The sequence below is a fragment of the Micropterus salmoides genome, unplaced genomic scaffold (genome assembly GCF_014851395.1).
Source record: "Micropterus salmoides isolate LMB-PRFRI ecotype aquatic unplaced genomic scaffold, ASM1485139v1 Ms_hic_scaffold_18, whole genome shotgun sequence".
NCBI classification, from domain to species: domain Eukaryota; kingdom Metazoa; phylum Chordata; class Actinopteri; order Centrarchiformes; family Centrarchidae; genus Micropterus; species Micropterus salmoides.
In genome coordinates, this window is record NW_024040928.1 from 9,911,768 (window position 1) to 9,926,095 (window position 14,328).

Here is a 14,328-nt window from a genome sequence, read left to right on the forward strand (position 1 = left end):
AAAAATTGTGTAGAGCAAGAATGAAAGAGAACTAGAACCATAGGGAGAGAGATAGATAAAGAAAGAGGAAAAAGAGTGTAGGTGGATGGGAGGTGGGACTAAATGTGGGGATACCACTGTGTAATTTTCTCTGAGATGTTTCTACAGGCTTGTCAGGGAGGTGTGGAGTGCTGTGTTGAAACATGTTTCTGGATAGCTACTGTAGCCATTTGGGAGATTATACAATATGCTCCGCAGTTTAGAGTAAACACTGTCAAAGTCCCTGTCAAAATTATTTTCATAGATTAATAGATGTTTTTTTTTTTTTATTATTACTAGAATGCCATAGTTTTTGTGTTTGGTGTAGATACCTTGGATATGGTCTGTGAGTTAGCGAGACTCTCCGAGAGGCGAGGGTAAGTGTAGGAGCTGTATGGGTGAGCCTGTGGAGGATTCTTGAAAGCCCCGCTGGCTGCATATGGAACATTTGGCTCCTGCAGCCCAGAGCCTGAGCGAGATCGTTGCCTTATAGCTGGCGTGGGGCTGGTCTGGGTCACATAAGAACTCTTGGGCCGCTTTTCGTATTCGTCCCGCAGGCCACCGTAGCTCCACTCACTGTCTGGGTAGTTGATCTGCTCGCTGTGTAGTGAGGCACGAGATGGCGTGCCTACTGAAGTGTCCCGGTAATCCTGACTGGACGAGCCACCCACAGACGCCCGATAGTAGCCGCTGGAGCCCACCCCACTCCCCACCGTTGAGGCCACCTCATCAGCTGAGCGCCCTTTGCTCTCCAGGTAGGCGTGGTAGTCCGGGGGAAGCTTGCCATAGTCTGATTTTTGGGGCATGGCGTCCGGGTAGAAGTGGCTGCGGATAGGGTGCGAGTGACCATTCTGCTTGGTGAATCGATAGTGCCTCCCAACTGCCCAGTCCCCGTCTATGGAGAACCCTGGCCTGCTGGGATCAAGAGAGAAGTCCCTGCTGGAGGTGTCTAGGTCACAGGAGTAGCGGGAGTAATAGTGGTTGAATCCATTCTCCTCCGGTGCGTTGGGATGACCACTAACAGAGGGTTTGGAGCTGCTTCCAGCCTGGTGGGGGCCTGGTGGGCTCTCTTTACGCAGGGAGTTGGACCGTGTTACTGAGATGTTGTCAAACTCCTCCAGCAGGCCGTTGATGGATGCGTCTTTGGGTGGCCGGTTCCCTCGAACAATGGTCTATGAGAAGAACAAACATATTTACACTTAACATACAAGAGAGTCTGCTGCCTGAGAGTTTGATGAAAGTAGCCCTGATACTTTGGGTTGCAGTGCATTCAATTGCAGTTTAATCATTCATGGTTGAAACTGAATGACATGAATTGAAATTCCAGTTCAATCAACTTCACTCAACTAAAAACATGTACATTTTCGGGCTGGAATTTCAATTTATGTGTATCGGGGCTTTGTGACAAGTATGAAATGAATCATCACTTGCAATAAATGAACGCCGGTATTCAGTAGACATCTGAAAGAACGGCAGGCATCAGTCTACACAACCACTAGTTGTGAGTTGGGATGCAGCTAGAAAATGCATGGAGACAAATGACGGGATACCTCAGATGCTAAAAGGAAACCAGTGGTGGATTGAAAGAGCTAATTCCTGCCCCATTTCCCTCACAACAGATTAGCTTCATTTTCAGTGGGCTGATCAGGATACATTAATAGTTGTGACGGTTGGTTTTGCGCTTGTGAGGTGCATGAGCACACCAGCATGCGCTAACACACACAAACGAAGACAGAGTGAGAAAGAGACACATGCTCACATCTGCTTCAAAGCAAAGGCAGCTTAAACATCAGGGGTGCTGCTTATCCCCTCCTACCTTGTGTTAAGCCCTTTACACGGATGTGTCGTGAGTCATGGGGAACTGGTGCTACAGCAGAACTCACTGAACTACACTTTGTGCTTGTGCATGGTGTGTGTGCACGTATGCTGTTTTTGTGGTGTGGACTATGAGAATCACCACCTCCATACAGTGAAAATCATGAGCATGATGACAGTCTGACACACAGCTTTAATCTACCTGTCTCACTGCCACTTGGTCATTACAGGAAACGCTGCATTAGAACAATAGAAACATGTTGCGTGACTGCTGAGAGCTGAGAGGAGGCCGAGCTGTAGGGATTATTACTTACATAATCTGAGAGCTTTTTGTGATGATCAAACAAAACTGCTAAATTTTACTTTTGCATATCTGACTGCGTTTCACTGGTGTTTTCCTTCTATTACAGCCTCTAAGTACCTGAAGTATCAAATCCATTTAGTCAACATCTTTTCACTTGTTATATTTTGCACAATCCACAATCTCAGTAGTTTTACAGATCCTTGTGTGCTTTTGCATTACTACTTCCTATTCCTCTCCTTGCTTTTCAAGATTCAATGATTTAGGTAATTTAACTGTTTTAGAAATTTTAGAACAAAGAAATTCTGTTTGCAACTCCCTTCTGCTACAATATACAATGCAACAATCATAAAAATCTAAACAAATGTGACTATATTACTGACTAACTGTAACCCAGCGCACCTGTTCCACAGGGACAGCGGTTTAATTCCCACTGGGGCAGCCATTGCTAGAAATGTACTGCACATACTCATCACAATGTGAGGCACTTTGGATACAGCAGAATAGGGTGTCTGATATGACATGCTAACTTGCTGGTTCACAGTCAGCAACAGATTCAATAAATGTTCAAATACTGATACTAAAGCTTTACTTTAGAGGTGTGTGTTTGATGATTGTTTCAAAGTGAGTCTGAATTTGTTCTGAGGCCTGAAACTATGCCACTAAAATGAATAAAACCTTAAACTAACCTGTAGTATTCTTTTCTATGTCTCTTTTTAGAGATAAAACCACAATATTATTTGCATGTATACTTGTTAGTTTTTCCACCTCTGAAGGAGCTGAACTCTTATACCTGACAATGTCACATCAGCAAGTTCTTTGACACTCTTTGACAGCACTCGTGCCTCGCTGTCTGTCATACTTGTCTCCGCTGTAGTTTGTCCATGTCACATGTGCTGAGGCAGAGTCTCAGAAAGGCTGGGATAATCATCAACTCTCAGCAACATTGTGCTGACACAGGGATACATCTAGACTCCTTCATTTAGCTACCTACAAACTGGTATGGCATACACACTCCCATCCTCTCATATAATTTATTCGTGAGATTGAGGTTCAACCAGACTTCCACAGTTATCAAAAGTAGAATTACAACTTATTATCGCTCTCTTTCCTTTTCAACTACTAAAGAGGGTCTGAGTTTTGCCCAAAAATAAATTTCTGACAGAGGTGTTGACTAAGGGCTATTCAAATCAAATATCCCTGCCCAATTGTTGCACATTATTTCCCATTTTTAGCCATGTTAGCACCGTGGCTATAAAGATGGCAATGTCTGTCTGTCAGTCAAACCTTTGGTCAAGACTGAAATATATACATAGATAATACATAGATAGATTTCTGTTGTATTTCCTACATATATTCAAGATCCCTAGAGGATCAATTCTAATCACTTTGGTGATTCCCCTACTTTCCACATAGCGCCAAATTCTGCTAAAATAATGACAAATTCTCATCAGCCTCGACTGTACTTGTGTGTACTTGTGTTTAGTGCTAGTTAGAAATTGCTAACAGTCTGAACCTGGTAAAAATGTTGCATGCTAAAAATCTGCATATCAGCATTGTCACTGTAGCATTTAGCTTAAAGCCTAGCTGTGTGTAAGTACAGCCTCACACAGCTGCTAGCGTAGCTGTAGGTGTTTGTATAAGTTTTTTACCAAGTGAAGCAGACACAAACATATAGTATACAGCTCCTATAAAAAATAGCTGAGTCGATTGTATTAGTGTTAATATTGGATCTTATGTTGATGTAACTGTCATCTCTGGTGCATTTGCAGCCATACTGAAAACATGTCTGTAGTGGAAGATGGCGTCTTAATCACAAATTCCCAATCTCTCAGAATCTGAATTACAAGGAGGGTTGCTACAGTAACAACATTTTTCTTCCTGTTTCAACTGACAATTTCTTAAACAACTTTTTTATTTCCTTTTTCTAAAGAGATGTATGCAGTTGTTTCTTACTAAAAGAACGCCTTTGCTATTAATAAGGCTGGTTGTTTCACAAATCCTCTCTCCCTTCTATTTTGTTACTGGGGACGCCTCCCTTCTCCCCCTTTAACACTCCAGTTGCTCTCCTCTGTTTGAGAGCTATAGGCTGTTTGGTGCCGTGACCTGGAACCCAAGGTGAAATGGCCTATAAAAGCAGTGAGTACAGTCTAGCTGAGAGGCAGAGGCTTCAGGACGAATGGCCTTTTAAACAGGTTGGTGAGCTGAAATCTATCATGCTTTGGACAGATGTTGTAGAACACAGAGTGGGCTTGGGCTGACATAAAGAAATCAGAAGTCATACTCTCTTGAAAAACCGGGACTGCTCTTCCATGTTGTTAATGCATTTTCATTAAAAATAATGCTCATGTCACATCAATGTCACATAAATAAGAGTTTGCAGCAGTGAGGTAATACTTTACTCTATCTTTCCTACTCTTGAGGTGCTATTTCTTTGCACTTTTACTGAGCAATCCACTAGAATCTGAAGGCCGGCTGAGCGAGATCAAACAACTCGGTGTGTGTCCCACCCACTGAAACCAAGCTTTTGTCTTGTTAATCCGGAGGGCGATCTCAGCTGGGTGCAATCATTCTTAATGCCCAACACCTGTGTGCAATTAGACTCACAGTACTTCAGTGAAACCTACCACTGAAGCGTCAGCGTGGGCTACTTGTGTGAAGACCTACTTGGGTAAAGACCAGCGAGTCTACCTGTGCGAGTCCACTGAGCAAGGCCGCCTACATGAGAAGCTTTTTCCCTTTCTGAGGCACACCTACTCACCTAAAGCTGCCAGCTACAACAACACTCAGGCCATGTGCTACTACACTATTCCTATTGTCTCCGGTCCACACAAGAGGTATCATGCCAGTAGGCACAGAAACCAGGTACTCCTCAAGACTTTAAAACAGGCACCACCCACATCTGTTTACTTGTCTGCTGGGTCAAGGAGGCCGTCTGGGAGGGGGGTGTGGGACTGGGTTCTTAATTTCCAACAAATGGAAATTCATACAGCTGCTATCCCCGAATCAATATGCCTCCTTTGAATACCATGCTGTCTTTGTGTCCACTCCGGTAAAGGTCTCTGTGATTGTCATATACCGTCCACCAGGACAAATGGGTAACTTTGTTGAGGAGCTAGACACACTGCTGTCTTCAATCCCAGAGCATGACTGTCCCCTTGTCCTCGGTGACATGAACATTCACTTAGACAATTCAAACTCAGCAGACTTCCTGTCTCTGATTCAGTCCTTTGATCTAACACGGGTTCTCAGCCCCCCGACCCACAAAGCTGGCAAGGTGCTTGACCTCGTTCTTGTCCAAAACTGTGCCACAGAGTGCCTAACAGTCACACCTCTACATGTGTCGGACCACTATTTCATTCAGTTCACGGTATGCCTGCAGGAAAAGCCCATTTTTCCAACAACATTGGTTTCACACCGCCGCAACCTCCGCAACCTGTCTCCCGCTCACTTTGCCTCAGTGGTAGCTTCCGCTCTACCCACCCTCAACACATTTTCCTCACTTGAGGTCAATGATGCCACACAATCTCTGTGCTCTACACTAAGCTCGTGACTGGATAGCCTGTGTCCTCTATCCACCAAGCCTGCTCGCCCAAACCAGCCCCACCCGTGACTAACTGATACCATCTGTGGGCTCCGTACTGATCTCAGAGTGGCTGAAAGAAAATGGCGAAAAACCAAAGACCCCGCCGACCTTAAGGGCTACCAATTTCTCCTATCCTCCTTCTCAACAAGCATCAGTGCTGCCAAAACTTCGTTCTATAATGACAGAATAAGCAGTGCCACTGACTCAAGGAAATTATTTTCCACTTTTAAAGCGCTACTAAATCCTCCTCCACCTCCACCACCCACAAACTTGTCTGCTGATACCTTTTGCTGCCTTCTTCACAGGCAAAGTGGAGGCTATAACTAGCCAATTCTTTGAAACACTCAAACTCAACCATTGTAGCAGTCCTACTACATCTTTTCCCCTGCCCTTCCAGGTCAGTGGTTGTTCACTCTCCTCGTTTACTCCTCTCATAGAGAGCGAAGTATCAGAACTCTTGAACCGTAGCCGTCCAACTACATGCCCACTGGACCCGATTCCTACGAATCTCCTCCAAGCCATATCTCCTACTGTGGTCCCAACAATCACTCATATGATAAATACTTCTCTGGCTTCAGGAACCTTCCCGACCACTTTCAAAAGGGCTCGGCTTACACCCTTGCTCAAAAAGCCCTCACTTGACCCAACTCAAGTTGAGAACTATCGACCAGTGTCTCTTCTACCTTTTTTATCCAAAACTATTGAACGGGCAGTATTCAAACAGGTCTCAGAATTCCTCTCAGGGAATGACCTCCTAGATCCATATCAGTCTGGTTTTCAGAGTGCCCACTCTACTGAAACGGCTCTTCTGTCTGTAACAGAAGCCCTATGGTCAGCTAAAGCTGCAGCCCAATCCTCGGTTCTTATCCTGCTTGACCTATCAGCTGCCTTTGACACAGTCAACCACAGGATCCTGCTATCCGCTCTCTCAGCAATGGGCACCTCGAGTAAAGCACTCCTGTGGTTCGAATCCTACCTCTCGGGGTGTTCCAACAATGTTTTGTGGCAAGGACAATTATCCTCCTCCCACTGCCTCTACACAGGGGTGCCCCAAGGCTCAGGCCCAACTCTACCTATCCTTCCCGATCCCACTGTCTCGGCGCGGATCACAGACTGTCTATCAGACATATCTGAATGGATGAAGGCTTGCCACCTTCAACTAAACCTCTCTAAGACTGAACTCTTGGTCATTCCAGCCAAGCAATCTATCCACCATAACATCAAACTACAAATTGACTCCGCAACCATCACTCCAACCAAGGTGGTGAGAAACTTGGGTGTTATAATTGATGACCAGCTTTCCTTTTCAGACCATGTTACTACTGTCTCTCGGTCATGCCGCTTTTCTCTATACAACATAAGGAAAATCAGGCCCTACCTCACTCAGTACGCCACCCAGCTTCTGGTACAGGCCATGGTTATCTCTCGCATCGACTATTGCAATGCCCTCCTAGCAGGTCTCCCAGCTTGTGCGGTGAAACCCTTACAAATGGTTCAGAGCCCAGCAGTTTTTGATCAGCCCAAAAGGACTCACTCCATTACTCAGTGACCTCCACTGGCTCCCCGTGGCCTCCAGAATAAAATTCAAGTCACTAATGCTTGCATACAGAGTGACTACTGGGTCTGCACCCATCTACCTAAACTCCATAATACAAACTTACGTTCGTTCTCGGCCGCTACGCTCCTCTAACGAACGCCGCATGGCTCTGCCATCCCTTCACACAAAACAATCCCAGTCCCGGCTATTCTCATCTGTGACACCACGATGGCGGAACGAGCTACCACACGCCATCAGAGCAGGGGCGTCCCTCTCTAACTTCAAGAAGCTCTTGAAAACTCATCTCTTCCGAGAACACTTCCTCTTATAACACCTCTAACTCCTAACCCCTAACATGCACTTCCTGTGCTCTTCTTCTTCTATCCCCTACAATGATGATTGATTGCACTTTTTGTTTTGATTGCACTTTTTGTTAACGCTTACTTCCTTCTCGAGGTATCTACCCCATTGATGTGATATGTACTGTGAGCTCTTACTAGTATTTATTGCTGCTCTTACTAGTATGTATTGTCAGTTGTAGATCTGTAGTTGATGCTCTGTTGATGCTTGTATGTTGTTCCTCAAATGTAAGTCGCTTTGGATAAAAGCGTCTGCCAAATGAGTAAATGTAAACGTAAATTTTGTTAACAGATGCAAATAAAACTGCTACAAATAAGTAATGGTGCTGCTATTGTCATAACAATTATTCTCATACGTATTCTAAACTGTGCTGTGAATTTGTGAATGGTGTGCTTTGTGTGAAACCCAAAATGAGGCCAAGTCACATGTTGGTGATTCAGAGCTAATTCAATTGGCATACAACAGTAGGGAGTGTCAGTTATCCAATAAAACATCATCAACCCAATTTGGTTCATAATCAATAAGACTGTGTCAAGGAGCGTGACAGGTACAGAAGATAGAGAGAGTCGGAGGAACCAAGACAGCGAATGAAACCGAGGAGGTGATGAGAGTGCAGAGGGGAGAGGGAGACAAGGTTAATTGTGTGCCAAATCACTGTCAAACGGTCGGCATCAAGCCTGAAAATCTTTCCATTAATTTGAATTAGGGTCCTGATATTGGCTTCCGTGCCTGCCTCCCTCTTCTTCTCTCCCCTCTTCCCCCTGTCCTTACAGCCCTGTGCACACTACGTGTTCAGTGGCGGCTGTGACAGCAGCCATATTTCACCAGCTTGCCGCGTTGGCCTGTCTTTTAGTGATAAGCTGTAATAGATCCACTCTCTCCACTCGCTACGGCCCGTTCAAGGTAAGCAGAGGAGAGGAGAGGAGAGGGAAACGGTAAGATGACAGATGGGAGAAGAGCAAAGGAAATAAAGAGTATGTGTGGGAGGAGTGATGGAAAACAAACTAGGTAGGGTGATGCAAAACTAGCAATGGAAAAGCAAAAGACAAAACTGAAAAGCAGCTGTTAAGGAAGAGAAAGAGGAATCACAGATAGAAAAGGATGGAGAAGGAGTGATGAGGGAAGGGAGGGAGGGTGCGTTGTAGACAGGGAGCCATGAAAAATGAGGTTCATCGGGAGATAAGGGAGGATTAACCTTGCTGGTAATGAAGGGAGGGTGTGATGGGAGGATGGGGTGAGGAGGGAGAGGGAGAGATAATTAATGAGCTTGCCCTTCTTGTGACTCTTAGCTAGAACCCTGGTTTGGAGGCTGCGCTTCACTGGCCAGCAGGGTCCCGGGACAACTGAGGGGCAGGAGGAGGAGGAGTGGCTCTGCTCCTCTGCTGCACAGCCCCTCTGCACTGCTGCACTCATTTGATTTTAGTTCTGAAAGTGCTTTTTCCAGACTTTTCACTGCACTTTAAAGCAGAAGTATTCACATATGTCAGGCATTTTTGCTGATTTACATGTTTTAAATAAAACCCTTCATCAGGGGTAGAGACAGTCCTTAAAATATGGGTGTTGGATTGTTGTTGTCTGACAGTTACAGAAATGTTTGGACACAGCCCCCCTAATCTGAAGTCAAAAAATGTGGTGGTGGTGGGGGGGCTTCACTAAATTAATTATACTGAAAAATAGATAATTGTCAAGCTAAATTTTGCTTCTCTTCTTTGACATTTTTGAGATAAGAACAGTGATATGCTTGGTTAAAACTTGTTTTGATGTTTGTTTGTTAACACAATCCATCACCATCAACCCCGTCTTGAAGAAAAGGAAAGTTATTTGGGGTAGATACACACATACTCATAGGAAATACACACAGTGCATATCCCAACACATAAAAAAAAAAAAAATCACACATGGACAACAACAGAGGCAGACGTGTAACTCCTCCCATCCATGAGTCTTCAGTTACACATGAAAGCTCATCACCTAACACACCCCCACTCTCTCTTACTGCCTCACACACACGCACCCTGCTGAACATGGCCTACTCAACACACCCACTATCAACTCTAAGTCCTGCCACTACCACATAGGAGTGGTGTTTTCTGACTGGGACATGTTTGCTGCTGACATGCTGTCATATACTATATATATGAGACATATACATGTCTTTGTACGACAGAAAATATATCTCTTCCTCCATCCACATGGCAATGTACTCAATCTCTCTCCCTCTTTCTATATTAGATCACAGGCACCATCTATACTGTGTGAATCTGTCTGTCACGACTCACACTGCAGAGAGCAAGCATGCGTGGGTACACACACACACACATACACACACACACACACACTTCTACTATTACAGCAGTCTTTGCTGCTCCAAGTGCAGTATCCTTCTGCATCTGTGACCAGCTTGTGAACATAAGCTTATTGACGGCTACCTGAGACAACATCAGAGAGCCCTTGAGACAGCAGACAAAGCAACTACTCACGACTCTCCTTTGAGTGTCTCTTTAAGGACCAAACATGACCTACAGTACTGATTGACGAATGATCAAAAAAAGCAACTACCACAGCTGATGCATAAACAAAGAGTGAAAATATGGTTTGTATAAAACGAAACATCCATCACTCACAGAGTGATAAAAAAAATTGTACTGTCAGTGTTCTGCCTTAGCCTCCCATTTAATGTAGGTAATACCGTGCAAGACTCATATATTTGACAATGCATGAATTAACTGCTAAGGTAACATGGATTTAAATGGACGATCTCACACGATTCGGGTAATCAGCAAGGTGTTCTTATCCTCTGGCTCTCTCTGCTGGATAGAAGTGGCAAAAGCAACAAACTGCTTAAGCTAAAATGTTATTTTAAAAACGAGAGAAATAAGAGTAGATCAAGTAACATAGTAGTCAGACACTGAAAGATAAAAATATAAAAGGATAATGCTGGTGTTATCCTATATTTTTCTGTTCAAATCACACCAAAAGACCAAAACCAACAATGTATTAGTCCACCTCTCAATTATTTTCTGTCTTCCCTGACCTGGTTGTAGTTATCCATCCCCATTGGTTCCTACTGTAAATATAAAATTTTAAATATGGCTCAGACATTTGTAGTTTAATTTTTAGGGCTCATTATTTTCCAAAAACAGCTGGGCACTGTAGTTCTTCATTACTCAAACATGAGTAAATGGTACATTTGTTTGCGACTATCTTTACCTGCGGATTCATACATATTTGGTGCGCTAGTATTTATGGAAGCAGAACAGTGAAAAATATTGAATATTGCCAGCCTTTAAATAAGTTCAATAAGTTAATGAGTTTCTGCGATGGACTGGCGACCTGTCCAGGGTGTACCCCGCCTTGCGCCCAATGTCAGCTGAGATTGGCTCCAGCCCCCTGTGACCCTGTACGCAGGATAAGCGGTTGACAATGGATGTATGGATGGAAGTTAATGAGTTTAATAAGTTTAAGTTGATTCAAAGGGAGAAGGACTGAAGTTAGGCGATTTCAGTTTTTACATGTTTTAGTCTCAAGCACTGTCAAAATTAGCCAGAAAGTTTTTCCTATGGCAGCAATGTTATGTGTTGTAACGTGGAAGAAGCAGGAAGGGTCTTGTCCTCTCAGTGCTTGTGCTCTGCTGCTCTCTGCTGGTCTGATTTACTATTTCATGACTGAACCAGCACATTTCATTGTCAGTTAAATAACCGTGAATTAAAATGATGTGGATGTTAATTTCACTGATTAAGGGACAAAGTAGAGAGAGGCTTCTGGTAATAAGATTCCCCGAGGCACATGTCTTGGATCTCAATTATTAATTAGAACAACTAATCCTGGCCTCAAAACCCAGTCGAATACGACCTCAGATCAGTATGCAGGCTGACAGGTTGAAAGGTTGACCCACCTGTATTACTTAGCAGAAGATTTAACTGAATAGTTTCACTGATTTCTTGACATGCTATTAGTGAAACTACACATGAGGTCTTTGCAAACATGAACAGAATTATTAAAGAAGCGGATTTTGGAACATTTCCATGATTAATAGGCTGTGAACTGACCTGTTTCCTCAGGCCATCTTGCTGCCTGTTAGTTAACCATCATCTCAACATGCTGAGGAGAGCCTGTACAATAAGGGTATCTCTGAAAAGGTGGATGGATACCATTATATGATACACAAAATTATGCTGCTAAAGCCGTCTTACAGGAAATGTTTGTGTCTTCGTACATGATGCAAACGATCTCACTTTATTATACATGAGATCAATAGGGTTCACTGTTACTAAATTATGTAGTGGTTCTCAACATTCTTAACAACAGCTACAACTGGGGCTAGTATGTATAAAAAGTGCAGGAGTGGTCGAAAGAATGGTCCCAAACTTCAACCTATGAGCCAAAAATTTCTTATTATATGGTAATGGTGAAGTGGATAAGACACCTGCCCTTGGTGTGAGAGACCCGGGTTTAATTCCCCACTGTGACACATCCACCAACATGTCTCTGTACTAGACACTTAACCCCTAGTTGCTCCAGCGGCCTGCGACCTCTAACATGCTAAGCAATTGTAAGTTGCTTTGGATAAAAAGTGTCAGCTAAAAATGAATAAATTTAAAATTATAAAGTGATTGACAAGCCTAGGAAAAGTCTAGTGCTATCTCTCAATGTCCGTTCTTCTGCGCTTACTAGTAAGTACATTCCCGCACAACTGTAGCAAAATGCAGTGTAGTATGAGGATGGAGTATTCATAATGGTTATAAAGTTGACTGTGGAACGCTGGACACTTCTTACCCTCATTGGTAGCCATATTGGCTACTTAGCGGTTGCTCCAATGAACACCGCACTATACAAATGTAAGTTATACACATACATAAGTTATATGCTATTTCATAAAAATCTTAAATGAATTAAAGGATGCTGCATTAACCACTTTATACCACTGCATTAACCACTGCTGAAGGAAGAGTGTGGAGCCCCTTATGCTACTTTTTCTCCTCTGACATGATGCCTCCGACCCCCACAGCTCCCCAGCCAGCAGCTCAGACCAGTGTGACCCAGTCCACTTTGACCTCAGCTGGGTAGAGCTTCCAGTAGAAGCTCCAGGATCCATGAGTCACACAGCGTGCAACACATGGAATGAGGGATGATTTCCAGCAAACTGGATTAGTGGTGGACGCATAATGAAATACAAGCATACAGTCAGACCAAATCCCTGACCTTAAGCATATTAGTGCAGTAAACCCTGGACCCCCTTCTTTTTTTCCATCCCTCTAAGCCCAGGCAGATTTAGGCTGATTCTGAAACATAGCCAGCAGAAATTTCTAGAAAATATGATGATAAATAAAGTGCAGTCTGTGTCTTTTCCAGTGTGATCAGTTTTGTGATCTAAATGTTTTTTTTGCCAGAGTCTTCCTTTTAGAGGAGTTTCCAAGTGACTCTGTCACTGTCAAGGAAACTTTCTGATCTAAAGGCGGAGACAGGAGCGGAGACTTAGAGCAAGAAGAAGAAGAAGAAGAAGAAGAAGAAGGGATCAATTAAATGTCCCTCAGTTATCTTCTTGTCAACTCTGATACAGATAAACAGACAGCTGCCCACTATAGATTAATTACACACTAGTGCTCATTAATCTGAGCCAGTTATAGCCCCCTACATCACATCACCGCACCTACCATCCTGCTCAGTGCTCAGTTTCTACTCCTTTGACTGCTCTCCTGTTGTCTTTCCTCCTCTCATTTCTATTTACACACACATTCACACTTTCATCCTGTATCTTACATTTGCAATTGTCAAGGTCACTATCAAAAGATACGATTGAAGGCACAACACATTATGAATGAGAATGAGTTTACTTCTGTACAATATCGTCATGTATAGTACTTTGTGCTAAAATGGTGAACATGATAAACATTATACCTGCTAATCATGTTAGCACTGTCATTGTGAGCATGTTAGCAAGTTTGCATTAGCATTCAGCTCAAAGTACTGCTGTGCCTAAGTACAGCCTCACAGAGCTGCTAGCATGGCTGTAGGCCCTTGGTCTGACTAAGATCACAGCTTGTTACTGAATGTGAAAAAGAGGAATGAAAACAGAAAAGGTCCTGCAGTAAACACCAGAATTAATAACCAGGTGGTAGCTAAGAGTTGGTTAATATTTATATTTCTGCAGCACGGATATCCTTGTTTTTCAATGTACAGTAAATATTAATTAAAAAACAACATAGCATTCAATTCAGTTTCAATTTTTTCAGTCAATTTGTATGTTAATTTTCATAAAAGAAATCAAAAGTCACACATGTTAAATTGAGGCCAAACTTATTATATATTTTATTGCCTGTGACACATTTGAAAATATGAGAAAATTAACTTAACTATTATCTATTTTATTAAATATTATTTTTGTGCACATTTTTGAGTGTATGAAAATGAACATTTTCTATGAGTTTTCTGGTCTGGTGCAGCCTATCAAAATAGATCAAATAATAGCGCAGATGAGGCTTATGACATAATAAAAAACAATATTCACTCTAATCTGCCCCCAGAAATGTTGATAGATGGGTCAAAACATGATTTTCATTCAGTGTTCTTCCACAATGATAAAGGAAGTAAGTGAATGATTTAAAAAAAAAAAAACAACTGAACTGTGAGTTGTAGTTTGCTATGTGGCCACATGAGGATACTGCAGGTCCAGTCATTAAATTGCCTCTCACCAAGCCTAAAGTGGCTTCT

At 43.0% G+C, this 14,328-nt stretch overlaps 1 protein-coding gene across 6 annotated transcripts in view; it reads right to left on the minus strand.

The window, feature by feature from the left end:
- The window catches only part of pak5 (p21 protein (Cdc42/Rac)-activated kinase 5), a 71,761-nt gene that overhangs the window by 13,969 nt on the left and 43,464 nt on the right, over window positions 1-14,328 (minus strand). For all 6 annotated transcript variants that reach the window (XM_038726121.1, XM_038726124.1, XM_038726123.1 and 3 more), the window contains one exon: window positions 351-1,190. In XM_038726121.1, the coding sequence (XP_038582049.1) occupies window positions 351-1,190 (840 nt within the window). The remainder of the gene's footprint in view (window positions 1-350; window positions 1,191-14,328) is intronic.